Consider the following 16,960-nt stretch of genomic DNA (forward strand, 5'->3'; position numbering starts at 1 on the left):
CGCGAGGGTCCAGTTCCGTGCAAGTACGCAAAAATGCGTAAAGCCAGAAATCCCAGGAACACTGCTCCCCGGCAGTGGAGCAGTGGAGGGCTGCTTTCCCAGTTTTGTCTTTTTCTAAACCTTTAGTCCTTTTTTTAAGCACCTCTCACAATTTGATTAATACCTCCACTCAGTAGCTGACGATTGTGGGGTGGGATGGCAGTGCTCAAAGGACCACCCATAAGTTGAATGGTTGCTGTTTACCGGGACGTAGTACTTAGTTTTAGCATTATATTCCATCTTTCCTCCTGAAGGACCCTAGGGTGGCAAGGGGGGGGGGAGGGCAAGGCAGCAGGGAGGGTGGCACGGTCCAAGTATAATGGCAAGAAGTGCCAGATTGGCTCCAGTGTCAATCTCATTGCTGCCTCTCCTCCTCTAAGGCAACAGTGTGACCAGTTAAAGGTCAAGTGAGCATCAGCATCCACTACTGCCTCTGCTCTAGGCCCAGATTACATTGTTATTATTACAGTAGTACCTCCGGTTACGTAACCCTCTGGTTACGTAACCTTCAGGATGCGAAAGCGGTAAACCCGGAAGTATTTGACCAGGTTTCGCCACGCGCACATGCGCAGAAGCGGTCCTCAGATTGCGGAAACCTTGGGATCTGACTGGACCTCCGGAACGGATCCCATTTGCAACCAGAGGTACCACTGTATTATTAATTGAAGTTATATTGGCAAACTGGCCAAAATGTATAAAAAAAACCCTCAAATGTTTGTTGGAGATTTAAAAGGGGGGACGGTACCTTCATGCACATGTGGTGGGACTGTGTGAGGATACGATAATTTTTGGATATAATATACAACAAGCTCAAAAAGATCATTAAATTCTCCTTTTAAAAAACCCAGAAGCTTTTTTGTTAGGCATTATGTCCACTAAAATCCAAAACAACTTTAGAACCATCTTTATGTATGCATCTATGGCGGCTAGAATTTTAGTAGCAAAAAACTGGAGATGTGGCTCAATTCCTACAAAGCTTGACTGGCAGGTGAAGATGATAGAATACTTGGAACTTGCAAAAATGACTGGGAGAATAAGAGGAAACTCAAACCAGAAAGTGTGTAAAGAATGGATAACATTTAAAGAATATCTAAAACTATAAATGTAGAAAAATTTCTGGATATGTAACAGATATAACAGGAAATGCGTAAAGTTTAAGAATATGTAGAAAACACAATGAGGTGAATCGGAAGTCAAAATTGTGTGTGATGTTAGATGCTATGTTGTTCATTAATGTTTAGTTGTCACTGAGGTATTGCATTTGTTTGTCTGTGTTGTTATATGTAAATTGTTTTGCAATAAAGTTTAAAGGGGGGGAGAATTTATATACTGCCCGATACCAGGGGGGTCTCACAGAATAAAATCTATGTTTCTAGGCCTATGTGAGTGAGTGTTTTAAAGACAAAAAGTTCCAATGACTTTACTTAAAAGGTAAAGAGACCCCTGACCATTAGGTCCAGTCGTGACTGATTCTGGGGTTGTGGCGCTCATCTTGCTTTATTGGCTGAGGGAGCCGGCGTACAGCTTCCAGGTCATGTGGCCAGCATGACTAAGCCGCTTCTGGCGAGCCAGAACACTGTTTACCTTCCCGCCGGAGCGGTACCTATTTATCTACTTGCACTTTGACGTGCTTTCGAACTGCTAGGTGGGCAGGAGCAGGGACCGAGCAATGGGAGCTCACCCCGTCATGGGGATTCGAACCGCTGACCTTCTGATTGTCAAGTCCTAGACTCTGTGGTTTAACCCACAGCACCACCTGTGTCCCTTAATGACTTTACTTACCTTCCCTTTAAATATGTTTTAGATCAGACTGTCCTTCCCAGAGAGGCTTGCTCGCTTGGTACTACCCTTTATGGTCATTTTGGTGCTAGGTGAAGACTTTTAAAAATTATTCCCTAGCTTTTTAAAAAACAGAAAACCTGAGATTTTAACAAATCTGTGATTTTAGTATTGTGAGGTACTGTTTTCACATGCTGTGCATTGATCTGCTTTTACATTTTTCTCTGCTCAGCACCGCAATGCTGCAATGCTATGGTATTTTTGCCCTGCGTTTTTAATTGTATTCTGACATTTCGTGCCAGGAGCTGCCCCCAAGGACCAAGTCTTTGGGTGGCTTTCTATTAATATTGTAAATAAGTAAGTAATTTGACTCCGCATTAGAAATAGTCGCTGCATAGTTGTGGGATGGAATTCCACAAGCATTGTGTGATGAATTGCTTCTTATTGTAAGACCAAATTGCTGCAAATCAGTTTCTCTGAACGACTCCAAGTTCTTTGGTATTGTGAGAGGGACTCCAATAATCCCACTCTTTTGTGACACTTCTGAATGACACACCAAGGCGGCTGCTTCTAGCTGAACTTTGCTTCCCATGAAATTACATGCTTTGGGGTTCTACAGTAATACAGTGGTACCTCAGGTTACAGATGCTTCAGTTTACAGATGCTTCAGGTTACAGACTCCGCTAACCCAGAAATAGTACCTCGGGTTAAGAACTTTGCTTCAGGATGAAAACAGAAATCACGCAGCGGCAGCAGCAGGAGACCCCATTAGCTAAAGTGGTACCTCAGGTTAAGAACAATTTCAGTCTTCCGGGGTGGCGCCATCGGCAATAGCGGACTCCCTCTGAACTGGAGGGACCAGCTCCGCGCGAAACGGGTCTTTTCCGCTACGGCAAAGCGGGGACCCTTTAAAAAATCACAGGCGGATGACCATGGGACTCGGCGGGCACCTTTAGCGCCCCCCCAACCCGCAAAGGAACCCATAAACGGGCTCCGAAGCGAAGAGGGGGAAGTGGCGCGGTGCTGTGAGTCTACTGCTTTTTCCGTGGAGCGAAGCCGCATAGCCATTGCCGGAGAGCGCTGCCTTTTTCCTGGGACAATTTGGCATCTAAAGAATCACCCGTGAGTACTTAAAACTCGAACAATTGGACTTTAAATAAGGATTGGCCAGTAGAGAGGAATTGGACTTAAAATTTACTTCAGTTTGGTACCGAAACGGGAAGGTCTAAACAGGAAGTCAGCCTTCCGTTTCTTTGTAGTCAGAATAAAGCAAAGACAACGTAACTAGAGCATAGAAATTCACTTTTAAAGGATTGGCTTTCATCATTTAAAATCGTGGACCCCCCCTTCGGTAGCAGGAGAAGAAGGGGGACCTCTTTTTGGATTGTTTAAACCTGCAGAAGTGAGTTTAAAGTAAAGTAACTTTCCACTGTCCTGATCCTGGAGCGGAGTGTCAGGACTGACGTTTGAAGCTCATTGACCAGAGACAAATGTTTTTGACAGATAGCTAAAAGAAAAGTAACATAGTGACTCCATTGTTTCCTTTCGCATTTCAAAGGAACAAATATTGACTGAACAAAAAAAAAAAATTCCTTCCAGTAGCACCTTAAAGACCAACTAAGTTAGTTCTTGGTATGAGCTTTCGTGTGCATGCACACTTCTTCAGATACACTGAAACAGAAGTTTCAGTGTATCTGAAGAAGTGTGCATGCACACGAAAGCTCATACCAAGAACTAACTTAGTTGGTCTTTAAGGTGCTACTGGAAGGAAAAAAAAAATTTTGTTTTGACTATGGCAGACCAACACGGCTACCTATCTGTAACTGGAAATATTGACTGAATATCTTAAAAAAGAAACTTTGTTGCTATTGTTCTTAAAAGAAAAAATAAACAAGTTTTCCCCCTAGAGGGAGACTGTGAAATTGTAACCAACTTCAGGAGCTTGCAGCTGTTACGGATTACAATCGTGGGAAAGGACTTGTGACCTTTCAGGACAATGTTTTCAGAAGCTCTGTTGGGTGCTTTCTGTAAAATAAATGCCCTATTGGATCAGCTAAGCCAGAAGACGGACTTGATGACTAATGCGACCAGAAATTTTGAACAGGCAGTAGGAAACTACATGGAGCCTACCCAGGAACTAAAACAGGAGTGTGCTATGATAGCACAGATGAGAGAAGAGGATACTGCTGAATCCTGGGTGTCAGAAATGGAGGGAGCTGCGGCCCTGCAGGATCATGAGCCTCTGGATTTGATAGATGAATTTGGAAAAAAACAGATTTGGAAAGATAAAGTTCAGTTTGGTTTGGAAATGGGGGGTTGGAATGACCCTCCCATGCCGGGATGTTTGGACTTTCTGAGTCTGGTAATGGGCTGTCAGATGTTTGGAGCTGTGGGGGCTTTTAATTTTGGAGGGAATCTGAAACAGGTGTTTAAATATCACATGGAGTTTAGTCTGGACTATGGAAATGGGGCTGATCTGTTGAAAAGGGTCAAAATTATTACTAAGCTGGAGTTCCTACGAGTGAAAGGAAAATATGAAGAAGAGCCGCGGAAGGGACATGGAAGAGACTTGAGGGCCTCGGATATAAGGACACCAGGTTAATGCGCTAGATAAATGTGACAAAAAGGACTGACAAAATCTGGAACCAGGAGGAAGGGACGCTGGATGAAGATTGGATTATCTTACTTTTCTTTTTTTATCATTAGGACTGTTTTAAAATAATTGATGAATGTTAGGAAAATGTTGAAATGGAACTACTTGGTTCTAGTAAAAATGGTTAAAGAAAGGGCTGTTTCACGGCATGTAGCAGAGAAACACAGCAGTGTGCTGGGTCCAGTTTCATTCTGCTGCTTCTGTGTTAACTCGGCACAAATTGCTGCAGTTGAGTTAATGAGTCTGGGTGTTGTGTCCGATTCTGCCGTTCCACACGCGCAACACACTTCTGCTTGTGCAACTCCTCTCTCACACAATTCCCCCTATGCACAATCAAAATCTGTTCCAGAGGATTGAGGGACCTTCTGGAGCAGATTGGGGGAGAGGGCACAGAGAGAGGAGAGGAAGGGAAAGCCCTGTTGTGAAAGCAAAAATATTTATTTATTTGAAGCATTTCTAAAGTGCTTAATATATTTTTTTTAATCTGTAAGCGGTATACAAAAATGACACATAATAAAAACAACATCAGATAGAGAGATAGATGATAGATGATAGATTGATCGAGCGATAGATAGATAGATATAGGTAAAAACAGGAATTCAGAAATTATGGGCTCTGATCTTAAGTGTCAGGGAATTACCAGGCAAAAGAATAAAACCTTCAAGAGATATCTGAATACATCTGATATAGGCTACGTTTTGGGATGTGCTGCCATGTTCTTTCTTATGTGTAGAGGATTTTTAATTTTTCTTTAAAGAGAAGTGTATATTATTTATTTCATCTGCAAATTGCTTCCCATAAGGCATTCCAAAGTGATTTAGCATCAGGCTATGAGATTCCCCCACATGTAATGGGGCTACCTAAACGCAGGTTTATCACTTCATTTGCCATTTTCAAAAAACTAGGCCTTACAGCAGGGGGCACCAACCTTTTTGGACCAGTGGGTACATTTTGAATTTGAATTTTGATGACGTGCTGCATTCTGCAATTCTATGAACAGAATGGGAGCTGCTATCGGTGCTCTCACCCCCCCCCCCCCCCGCTTAACCGCAGACAACTTCAAGCTTACTAAAAGAAATGTCCTGCTGGTTTTGACTGTGGCGCACAACTCGGGCACATTGTTTTCATTGGGTTTTCTTTGAGTAAAACCGAGCTGGACACGAGCTTAAAACACAGATGAAATCGGCAGCACCTTCGAAACAAGCATAGGCGACTGAATCGTATGTCCGGATTAGGCTTGTGGGAAATAATGATAAAGGGTTTTAGATACTTCTTCCACCTCCAAGTCCTCTTGCACACCCAAAATATGCTCTGGAGGATCCCCAAAACCCTCTAGAGCAGATGGCGGGTGGGTGTTTGCAAAGAAGCTATAGAGGGGAGGAGAAAAAGAAGGTGTTTGTGAGACCCTTCACCATCAGGGTCCCAATGCAGGTTACAACAATTTAAACTTGATTCTCGAACTTAATCCGTTCTAGGAGTCCGTTCAACTCCCGAAACTGTTCAACAACCAAGACGCAGCTTCTGATTGGCTGCAGGAGCTTCCTGAACTCAAGTGGAAGCTAATAATAATAATAATTTATTATTTATACCCTGCCCGTCTGGCTGGGATTCCCCAGCCACTCTGGGCGGCTTCCAACAAAATACTAAAATACAATAACCTAAGCTGCATTAGATGTTCAGCTTCTGAAAAACCGGAAGACTTAATTCTGGGTTTGTGGCGTTCGGGAGCTAGGGTGTTCGAGTACCAAGGTACCACTGTACCAAAAACATTTCAAAACTAAATACAGTGATGAATTTGGGGTATTTACTTGAATTTTAATGAATATTGATCCAAGGGTAGGGGCACAGGGTATGTGTTTGATATATGGTAATTCTATTTTGATATTTAATTTGATTGGGAAAGTCTTTATCCACCTCCTCCAAACTGAAGCCATGTGGTTTTTTTAGACTCTAGGGCCATCTTCCCCAGTTAGCATGGTCAATGGTCAGGGATGAGGAGATCAGTGGTCAGAAACATCTGAAGGGCCCCATGTAGAAAGCTGATTTAATTATTCATTTTACTATGCAACCCCCTCTTTCAATATTTAGGTGTAGTGATTTCAATTTGTCTACCACTGGTTGAACGAAAGCACTGAAGTATTCTGAACAGAAGCATTTAAAATGTAAAAAAAGAAAGAAAGCTGAGAATACACTGTCTACCAAACAAAATTTCTTGCACACTTTTAGGAAAATGGGTTTCCAGCAGAAAAGAGCCTGGTCATTTATGATCCTGGGGAATAGGCCTCATTTAAAATGCTGCACATATTAATAAGTCATTAAGAAATCCTTCTGAAAACGATCTTCCTGGCTCGCTGTGGAAATGATGAGCACTTACATAAATGTTTTCTTCAGCCAGGCCCTGGCCAAAATTACATTGTGACATATCAGCTAAAGAAAACCTCTTGCGTTGCTGGAGATGCGACTCCCTGGCAAAACTGCGAGTTCATGCTGTTATCAGAGGGAGTAAGTATCTATATTTTCTCTCTAAAATGTATGTATAATTTAGCTCAAACGTGGTGGGAAGGTGCTACAGGAGAGGGCAACAGACACAGGCGCATACCGCTAAACAGTCCCGATTTCTGATTTCTGATTGGATCAAACCAAAAGACGCCCATTTTTATTTTTATTTTGGTCTCGTGCTGTGGTGCAAGTCAGCTGATTTGCGCCAGAGTGCCGGGCCAAAGGGCTATCGAGAGCCAGTTTGGTGTAGTGGTTAAGAGCGGTAGATTCGTAATCTGGGGAACCGGGTTCGCTTCCCTGCTCCTCCACATGCAGCTGCTGGGTGACCTTGGGCTAGTCACACTTCTTTGAAGTCTCTCAGCCCCACTCACCTCACAGAGTGTTTGTTGTGGGGGAGGAAGGGAAGGGAGAATGTTAGCCGCTTTGAGACTCCTTCGGGTAGTGATAAAGCGGGATATCAAATCCAAACTCTTCTTCTTCTCTTCCATTGTTTTTTGGGTGTCTCATGTTCTCAAGGGAATCCTCTGGTTTCCATGAAAAACCAGACCAAAAAAACAAGCGTCCCAATTTTGATCAGCGGGATGTTGGAGGGTATGCAGGAGTGCCCATGTGGAAACGCTTTACACAGAACATGGGAGAACTGTGCTCTGGGTACAGGTCGCACCGACATCTTTAGCAGGGATTCCAATGATGAAATTGTGTTGGTTGCCCAATCATGCAAGCTACAATGTGTATGACCCTTTGCTTGGATGTACAAATCACAAGCGTGTATTGCTCTCAGTGCTTTCCAAATCTCACTTGCTGTTTCAAGGTCTCGCACATGAGATAACTGAGACGTCTCTAAACTCAAAATTAAATTGGCATAGGCTTTGTCCTCCGGCCTTTGGTCTGCTTCATCTACTTCTTCATCCTCATCTTTTACAGGAGGGTTAACAATAACAGTCCAACATTGTTCTTTCTTTAAAAACGCCTGCATTTGTAAACTCCATGACATATAATTGGACTCTCCCAGTTTCTCTGCTGGAAAATAGGAAGCTCCCCCTTGAGCTCCAGCTCCAAGTTCAGCCATGGCGCCACCCAGCTTCCAGCTTTCCACTCAGTCCTTACTCACATGTGGCTTGAAGCAATGTTCGGCTCCTGGTCTCAAACAGACACTCCCTGCCAACGCCTTCACACAGCCAGCTGCTTGAGAAACGCTGAGTTGCTTCCAGTCTCTGGGTTCTTTTCACACTCTGTCTCTGCCCACTCAGGCCTGGGCCCATAACCTATTGGAGGGGGGTTTTCAACTGGTGGCAGAGGACAGACTGTGACTCCAGGAGACAGGTGTAAAACCAAACTTAAACGAAGACTTTATTACAAAACAACAAACAGAAATGCTGGTGGGTGTTATTCCTGCAGGCAGGGGACAAACTGCAGCTTTTTTCCTTTTGTAGCCACGGCCAGCTGCAACCAATTAACCCAGAGTTTACAGAGACTTCTTAAAGGTACACACGTTTCTGTGCAGAATGTCTCCCAACATGAAGGACACATACCTAATGTCAATAGACATAACAGCAGTATCCAAGATGGAAACGGAAGAGAAGCGCTTGCTGGATCCGACCAGAGGCCCATCTAGTCTAGCTTTTTCTCCTTGCATTGGCCAATCAGATGCCTAAGGGAAGCTCAGTGTGGAATAAGGGCTTGTGTACATCAGAAAGCTGATCCGCGTGAGCAAAAAAAAAATCCTACCAACTGCTAGATTGTGGTGCTACTATTGATATATTTACTGCTGAAAAACCCAGAGATTCATTTCCATGCTAATTCCATCCTTACAGGGATCAATATATTCGCCATTAGCACTACATCAGACTATATCCACACAGGGGTTTTTTCAAATAACTAAGCAAGATTATCCCTGCTTCGAAGTACTTGGTCATTCAATTGTGAATTACGGTTAAGCAGTTCTCCAGCAAACATTAATCTTTTAAAATAAATAAATGAAGCCACCCACAATGGATTTAAAAAAACACATTTGCAGCATTGATCCATTATATGATCAATTTTCCTTTATCACGTGCTTTCAACTAACTTTCAATGTGAGATTAATCCTTTTCGGAAACAAATCACACGATATCACCTCAGGATATCGTTTTGGGTAAAGAACGCCTGCTTGGATTAGTTCTGGATGAGAACATTAACAAATGATAGTTTCCAAAGAAGGAGTTGGCTAAATCAGCTTCAAATATCAACGCTAAATTATTCACCTAGTTTTCCATTTACACACAGTCTGCCTGAAGGCAACTGAGGCGATGTTTGAACACAGCCTGAAACAATAATAAAATAGAGGGCCATAGAATAATTTTGAAACATCAGTTAAATGTCAACGGCAACTAGAGATGGGGAAAGATTTTTATTCGGTCCACTTTTTAAAACAAAAATGACCTAACTTGTATAATAATGATAATAATAATAATTTATTATTTATACCCCACCCATTTGGGTGGGTCTCCCCAGACACTCTGGGTGGCTCCCAACAGAATATTAAAACACAATGAAACATCAAACATTAAAAAATTCGCTAAACAGGGCTGCCTTCAGATGTTTTGTAAAAGTCAGATAGTTGTTTTATTTCCTTGACATCTGATGGGAGGGCGTTCTACAGGGCAGGTGCCACTACCGAGAAGGCCCTCTGCCTGGTTCCCTGTAAATTTGCTTCTCTCAGAGAGGGAACCGCCAGAAGGCCCTCGGCACTGGACCTTAGTATCCGAGCTGAACGATTGGCGTGGAGACGCTCCTTCAGATATACTGGGCCAAGGCCATTTAGGGCAGGCTTCCTCAACCTTGGCCCTCCAGATATTTTTGGCCTACAACTCCCATGATCCCCAGCTAGCAGGACCAGTGGTCAGGGATGATGGGAATTGTCATCTCAAAACATCTGGAGGGCCGAGGTTGAGGAAGCCTGGTTTAGGGCTTTAAAGGTCAGCACCAACACTTTGAATTGTGCTCAGAAATGTACTGGGAGCTAATGGAGGTCTTTCAGGACCGGTGTTATATGGTCTCAGCGGCCGCTCCCAGTCACCAGTCTAGCTGCCATAAGAATAGAAGAAGACTCTGCTGGATAAGCAAATGGCCTATCTAGTCCAACATTCTGTTTTTACAATGGCCAACCAGTTGCCTATTGAAAACATGCAAGGAGGAGCTAAGCAGAAGAACACTCTCCCTTCTTGCAGCTTCCAGCAACTGCTGTTGAGATGCATTACTGCCTCCAACCGTGGAGGCAGAGAATAGCTGTCACGTCTAGTAGCCTAAACTAATGCACAGATTGGAGTGTAATTATTAGGGTTCTGCCCCTGATTCAGCTGAAGCCCTAATCCCACACCAGATCAGGTTGATCTGGGCTCCAGCTGAATCCAGTTGAGATGGCTTTCGGTCAGTCACCTGGGGTTGCCAAAAGGCAGGGCAGTTGGGTGGGAGGGGAGAAGGAGAGACAAACAGCCTCTGCAGTGTTTGCCGCAGGGAACTGGCAAAGCAACACCCAGCAGGATTGAACCCTCTACTCACCAGCTGGTGATTGGAAGGTATGAACGTGCTCTCTGCAGTGTGATAAGGAGGAAGGAGACCTGTAGCATCTCCATCTTCCCCTCCCAGCTCCCAATCATAGGCTTGCCATACGTCAGGAAAATTCCTGACATGTCCTGGTTTTTGGATGTAAAAATGGCGTCCAGGGGGAATTTTGCTGAATCAGCAAAATGTCAGGGGAAACCCAGGTGTATGGCAACGTGGTGGGAAAAGCAGAAACAGCTCCAAAAACTTAAAATCACCCAAAGAAGCTCAACAATTTTTGAAATATGGCAACCCTACCCAACCACATGTTTAAAAGGTAAAGGTAAAGGGACCCCTGACCATTTAGTCCAGTCGCGGATGGCTGTGGGGCTGCGGCGCTCATCTCGCTTTACTGGCCAAGGGAGCCGGCGTTTGTCCACAGACAGTTTCCTGGTCATGTGGCCAGCATGACTAAGCCGCTTCTGGTGAACCAGAGGAGCACACGGAAACGCCATTTACCATCCCGCTGGAGTGGTACCTATTTATCCACTTGCACTTTGACGTGCTTTCGAACTGCTAGGTTGGCAGGAGCAGGGACCGAGCAACGGGAGCTCACCTCGTCACGGGGATTCGAACCACCGACCTTCTGATCGACAAGTCCTAGGCTCTGTGGTTTAGACCACAGCTTAAAACTGTAATTAAAGTTGTGAGTGGGGGAAGTGAAGCTGCATCTTCTTCCCCTGCCCCACTCCTGACCACAAGTTTAATCAGAGGTTTAAACGCTAATTAGCACTAAGCTTGGCCTGCAAACTGATTTGAGAGCTTGATCTGAGTCAGTTTGGCCCTGGGTCAGTGCTGAGCCAAAGTGCCAGACTGAGGGGACCTTTCAAAGCCTTAATTCTTATTCTTCAGGTATTCCTTTATGTATCAAGTTTCTCTTTCTTAACAAATTTTTATTAAATTTTCAACAAAAACAAAAAAAACAATAACGACTACAAGAACAAAGAAACAAAGAAAAATATACACGAAAACAATATCAATTCCATAAAATGGGATTCTCCGAATCCTGTGACACCCCCCCCCCCCGGTTCCTTAAATTTTTCTTTTCAGCTGCATATCATTTCTACTCCAAATTATTTTCATCTCAAATTTCCTATACTATCTCTATAATTACAAGTGTTCTTAAAATGCTGCCAATACATTAACCTGTTTACAATAATTTTGCAAATATATAATAAACATTTCCTATTCTTTTTTAAATTTCTTGTCGTCTTGATTTCTGAGCTTTCCAGTTAATTTCGCCATTTTAGCATAGTCCATTAACTTGGTTTGCCAATCTTCTTTGGTCGGGACTGCTTCACTTTCCATCTTGTATCAAGTTTCTATCCTGCCCTTCTTCCCAAAGAATCCCAGGTCTGAATTTCTCAGAATTTTGCATTTCTTCAAATTTTGCAGTACAGTTCTAGCAGTAACTAACAGCATAACTATCAGAGAAGAGGAATTTTATGTCTGGTAAACACTAATCGTTGTCCTTCTCACTTCTTGTAGGACTCCGGCGAGTGTAAAGCTGAAGTTCACATCGATGACTCCGCCGAACATTCCAACGTTTTGCAGAAATGCACTAACATTACTGGTAGGCGGTACTTTTAAGTTAGCACACAGTAGGCTGACCGAATAGGAAAATAGTGACTAGGAATGGGCAGAAGAATGGTCCATGTTGATAATTGCAAAGAAATGCTCCCCAGGAAAAGATGAAAGCCCCAAGCTTGGTTTTATTTTGTTGTTGTTTAGTCGTTTAGTCAAGTCCGACTCCTTGTGACCCCATGGACCAGAGCACGCCAGGCACTCCTGTCTTCCACTGCCTCCTGCAGTTTGGTCAGACTCATGATTGTAGCTTCGAGAACACTGTCCAACCATCTCGTCCTCTGTCGTCCCCTTCTCCTTGTGTCCTCCATCTTTCCCAACATCAGGGTCTTTTCCAGGGAGTCTTCTCATGAGGTGGCCAAAGTATTGGAGCCTCAGCTTCAGGATCTGTCCTTCCAGTGAGCTCTCAGGGTTGATTTCCTTCAGAATGGAGAGGTTTGATCTTCTTGCAGCCCATGGGACTCTCAAGAGTCTCCTCCAGCACCATAATTCAAAAGCATTAATTCTTTGGCGATCAGCCTTCTTTATGGTCCAGCTCTCACTTCCATACATCACTACTGGGAAAACCATAGCTTTAACTATAGGGACCTTTGTCAGCAAGGTGATGTCTCTGCTTTTTAAAATGCTATTTACTTAAATTAAAAGGAGCCCATTTCGTGATGGGTTACTTTAGTACGTGTGGAGCAAGATAGGAATTGAGAAATGGGCCACAAGGAGATATTCAACCAATAGGTCCGTGTATTTGAAGGGGTTTGTGTGTCTATGAATATATTTGAGACATATATGCTACCAGTACTTACCATGAAGCAGAAGGAAGCCTGGCTAAGACCCCCATTAATATTTCCCAGCATGTACATATTTCATTTAGATTTATGGTTTATTGAGGTAATTAAGAAACAAGGCTAGGAACTGAATACCAGGCTGGCAGGACTGAACAACTGAGGAAGAAGCCTACCAAATTCTCAGATGGACACATGTGAGGGGGCAGTGCCCAGACCTGAAGGATTGATGCCCATCGGATGTGTATGAGGCCTGAGGATTTGCAATACGGTTTGTTAAAGCCATTTAGCACCGAACTTGGAGCTGCAACTCCAGCTTTGTGTGGCAGCGCTGTGGCAAGTTACCGTGTTTTTTGCTCTATAAGACGCACCAGACCACAAGACGCACCTAGTTTTTGGTGGAGGAAAACAAGAAAAAAATATTTCTGAATCTCAGAAGCCAGAACAGCAAGAGGGATCGCTGCGCAGTGAAAGCAGCAATCCCTCTTGCTGTTCTGGCTTCTGTGATAGCTGCGCAGCCTGCATTTGCTCCATAAGACGCACACACATTTCCCCTTACTTTTTAGAAGGGAAAAAGTGAGTCTTATAGAGCAAAAAATACGGTATGTTGTAGCGCCTATGCAAATGCATCCCCAATTGCTGAGAACCTGAACTGTTTGCAGGCACCTTAGCTAAGCTCCTTTCTGCGAAAGGCTGGCTGGCTTTATTTTTACCTACCAGCAAGTCTTCTAACTTCGTTCTCAAACACATTTATAAGGCAATGGTGACACCTAGTTGTCACTGTTAAATGGTAGCTGTATGTGTTCTGCAGGGACACTTTCTGGCCCCTTTGTGAAAGCTGAAATCTACATGAGCTGTGCACCGCCGGAAAATACAGCTCTGATTCCGAAGTCTGGGAAAGTTCCCCGTTGTATCTGAAGAAACATGGAAACTAGAAGTACCCTCCAAATCTATTGAATAGGATTTGCTACGTTCAGGGTGCCTTGTCAATCACAGGAGCCAATTCCTAGGGACCATGGGGGCTTCAGCCCCCACAATAAAATATTTGAGGGGGCCGCCTCCCCAAGTTTCAGGACATTTCCATTCAAAGGGGGGGTGCACTGTGTCATGGGCCCCCACTATATTTTATTCAAGTTGGCACCCCTGTTGTCAATAGCTGAATGAATTTGCATGGCCATGGGGACCAAGAGAAGGGGAGATTGCCAGTTTGACTAATGCTGCAGCACAGCATTAATCAAATAAAAATTGCCATGTTCAAGCCCAGCGATGGACTATTTGTGTACAGTGCTCAGACCCACTCTGCCTTCGACTCCATTCCTCTGGTCCTTCACCTCCTATGTTTTTTATTATCTGTAAGTTGCCTTGAGTCCCTGTCAGCTAAAAAGGTGGGGCATAAATAAATTTATTAGTAGTAGTAGTACCACTTATAAACGCCATCTCCAACTCCTCGAAAGAGTCCATCAATGGTGTCTCCGAAAAACTTTACACATCACCTGGGAAGACAGGCGAACTAATATCTGTACTGAAAGAAGCAAAGATCACCAGTGTTGAAGCAATGATTCTTCAACATCAACTTCGTTGAACTGGTCATGCTGTGCAGATGCTGTGCAGATGCCTGTGCAGATTATCGTCTTCCAAAGCAACTGCTCTATTCCATACTTAAAAATGGAAAGCGTAATGCTGGTGGTCAGCAAAAGAGGTTTAAAGACTGCCTCAAGGCAAATCTTTAAAAAAATGTAGTATAAACACTGATGACTGGGAAACACTGGCCTAAGAGAGCTCCAGTTGGAGAACAGCCTTTACCAAAGGTGTCATGGGCTTTGAAGACACTCGAACTCAGAACGCAAGGGAGAAACATGCTAAGAGGAAGGCACGCTTGGCAAATCCACACCGTGATCAACTCCTGCTGGGGAATCAATGTCCCCACTGTGGAAGGACGTGTGGATCCAGAATTGGCCTCCACAGTCACTTACGGACTCATTGTTAAAACCGTGTTTATGGAAGACAATCTTACTCGGCTACGAGTGGTCGCCAAAAAAGAAGAGTAGTATTTCTTTTCCCTTGCCTCCTATAGGAGCCCAAGGCGGCAGAATAACAAAACAGCAAACAAAATGAAACAAAAGCAGTGTTTCCACATGCTCATTTTGTTCCGCAGGACTATAGCTGTACTGTACAAAGGGGTCCTTCTGACTGGTGTTCTATGGCAGCTGTATTATGCAACATGTTCCTGACTCAATAATAATACATTAATGGTCGGTTGATTCTGCATCGTTCTTCTGCTATGCTTCCTGAAAGCTACCACACTCCTGCTGTCGAGAGGCACTATAAGCGCAACAAACACAGGGCAAAGCCAGAAAGTTTGCAATATGATTTCAGCAGGATGTTGTAGGATGTGCACCGATTGCAAGTTAAACATTGACTGGATGTTAAGCAGTTTGCCCACCTTTAAGGCTTTGCAGGTGAAAAGTGGGGTGACGTATGACCACTGAGATGAGCGCAAATCATCATGAATGTGCAATAAAAGGGAGATTTTGAGGGGCCCTACATTTTGGAGAAGTGGTCTCTTGCTTCTATTTAAATTTCAATTAAAAGCAGCCACAGGGAACCCTAAATTAGACTGGGACCACGGCACTGATGGAAGAGGGTTGAACATTTTTCTTAATGTTGTTCATCTACTGTGAATGTCTTACCTGAACCACTATTCCCCCCAGGAAATTTCTTTCTTTCTGCATTGTACCAGTTTGTGCACTGGGCAGTGGAGCTGGAGCTTTGCAGCTTACCGAAGCTGGCATAGTGCTGTTCTTGTTTTGTTTGTTCTTCAGTCCCAGACAAGGTGACCAGGGTGCATGCCGGATGCCTAGGCTGCTGGCAATCCATATCCACCAAGATTTTGGAGTTGCTGCCCATTTTGAGACACGCCATACAGCTACATAACAACCAGAGCGGAATGCCAAACCTTTTTGAAGCTGGAGAGATAGTGAAAGCCCAGCGTCAGGTTTGTATATGTCTGGGGTGGGGGAAAACTAATGTCATGTGCTCCTTGGCATCATCTGGGTCTCCATACACTGGTGTCATGACCTCAGGGTCTGCCTCACCCTCTTCAGGGGATAATAATAATAATAATAAATTTAAAATTTTTAAATTTATATCCTGCCCATCTGGCTGGGTTTCGCCAGCCACTGTGGGCAGCTTACAACATATACACTCGTACCTTGGTTTTTGAACAGCTTAGTTCTCTAATGTTTTGGCTCCCGAATGCCGCAAAACCGGAAGTGACTGTTCTGGTTTTTGAGCGTTCATTTGGAAGCCTGACGGGGCTTCCGCAGCTTCTGATTGGTTGTAGGAGCTTCTTGCAGCTAATCAGAAGCCACGCTTTGGTTTCCGAATGTCTTGGAAGTCGAACAGACTTCCAGAATGGATTCTGTTTGACTTCCAAGGTACGACTGTGTGTGTGTGTGTGTGTGTGTGTGTGTGTGTGAGACATAACATCAAACATTAAAAACAAAATACCCTATACAAGCAACAGACCAATAAATCAATAGAAACCAATTACAATAATAACAACAATAGTGATAATAATAGTAGACTGTTTACAGTTATACCCAAATTAAAGTAACCACCAACCTCAACTACCATATTGTTCGCTCCATAGAACGCACTTTTTCCTTCTTAAAAACTAATGGGGAAAGTCTGTGTGTCCTATGGAGCAAATTCAGGGGGGAGGCAGGCAGGAAAAGCCCCCAAGAGCCGCACACAAGCTTCGTGCGGCTCTTGCGGGCTTTTCCCCAGGAGGGAGAAGGGACCGCTGCTCCCCAACCTGTTCTGGGGGCTGGGGTCGGGGGAAGCTCGGGCTTACCCTGCCCCCAGCTCCGCAAGCTCCAGGAGTGGAGGCAAGGCTGCGGGCAACCTTGCCACCGCTCCCGGACCTGTTCTGGTGGCTGGGGACGGGGGAAGCTCGGGCTTTCCCTGGCCCCAAGCCCCGCAAGCTCCGAGAGTGGAGGCAAGGCTGCCTGAAACCCCCTGAGCGCAGCTGCAGTTCGACCTG

At 44.2% G+C, this 16,960-nt stretch overlaps 1 protein-coding gene across 1 annotated transcript in view; it reads left to right on the forward strand.

The window, feature by feature from the left end:
- Window positions 1-16,960, forward strand: part of KNG1 (kininogen 1) — a 29,088-nt gene that overhangs the window by 765 nt on the left and 11,363 nt on the right. Inside the window, exons 2-4 of the mRNA XM_083612867.1 lie at window positions 6,863-6,973; window positions 12,041-12,125; window positions 15,738-15,910. Coding sequence (XP_083468993.1) covers window positions 6,863-6,973; window positions 12,041-12,125; window positions 15,738-15,910 — 369 coding nt within the window. The remainder of the gene's footprint in view (window positions 1-6,862; window positions 6,974-12,040; window positions 12,126-15,737; window positions 15,911-16,960) is intronic.

Source organism: Podarcis filfolensis (assembly GCF_964270895.1).
Source record: "Podarcis filfolensis genome assembly, chromosome: 5".
In the NCBI taxonomy this organism is placed as follows: Eukaryota; Metazoa; Chordata; class Lepidosauria; order Squamata; family Lacertidae; genus Podarcis; species Podarcis filfolensis.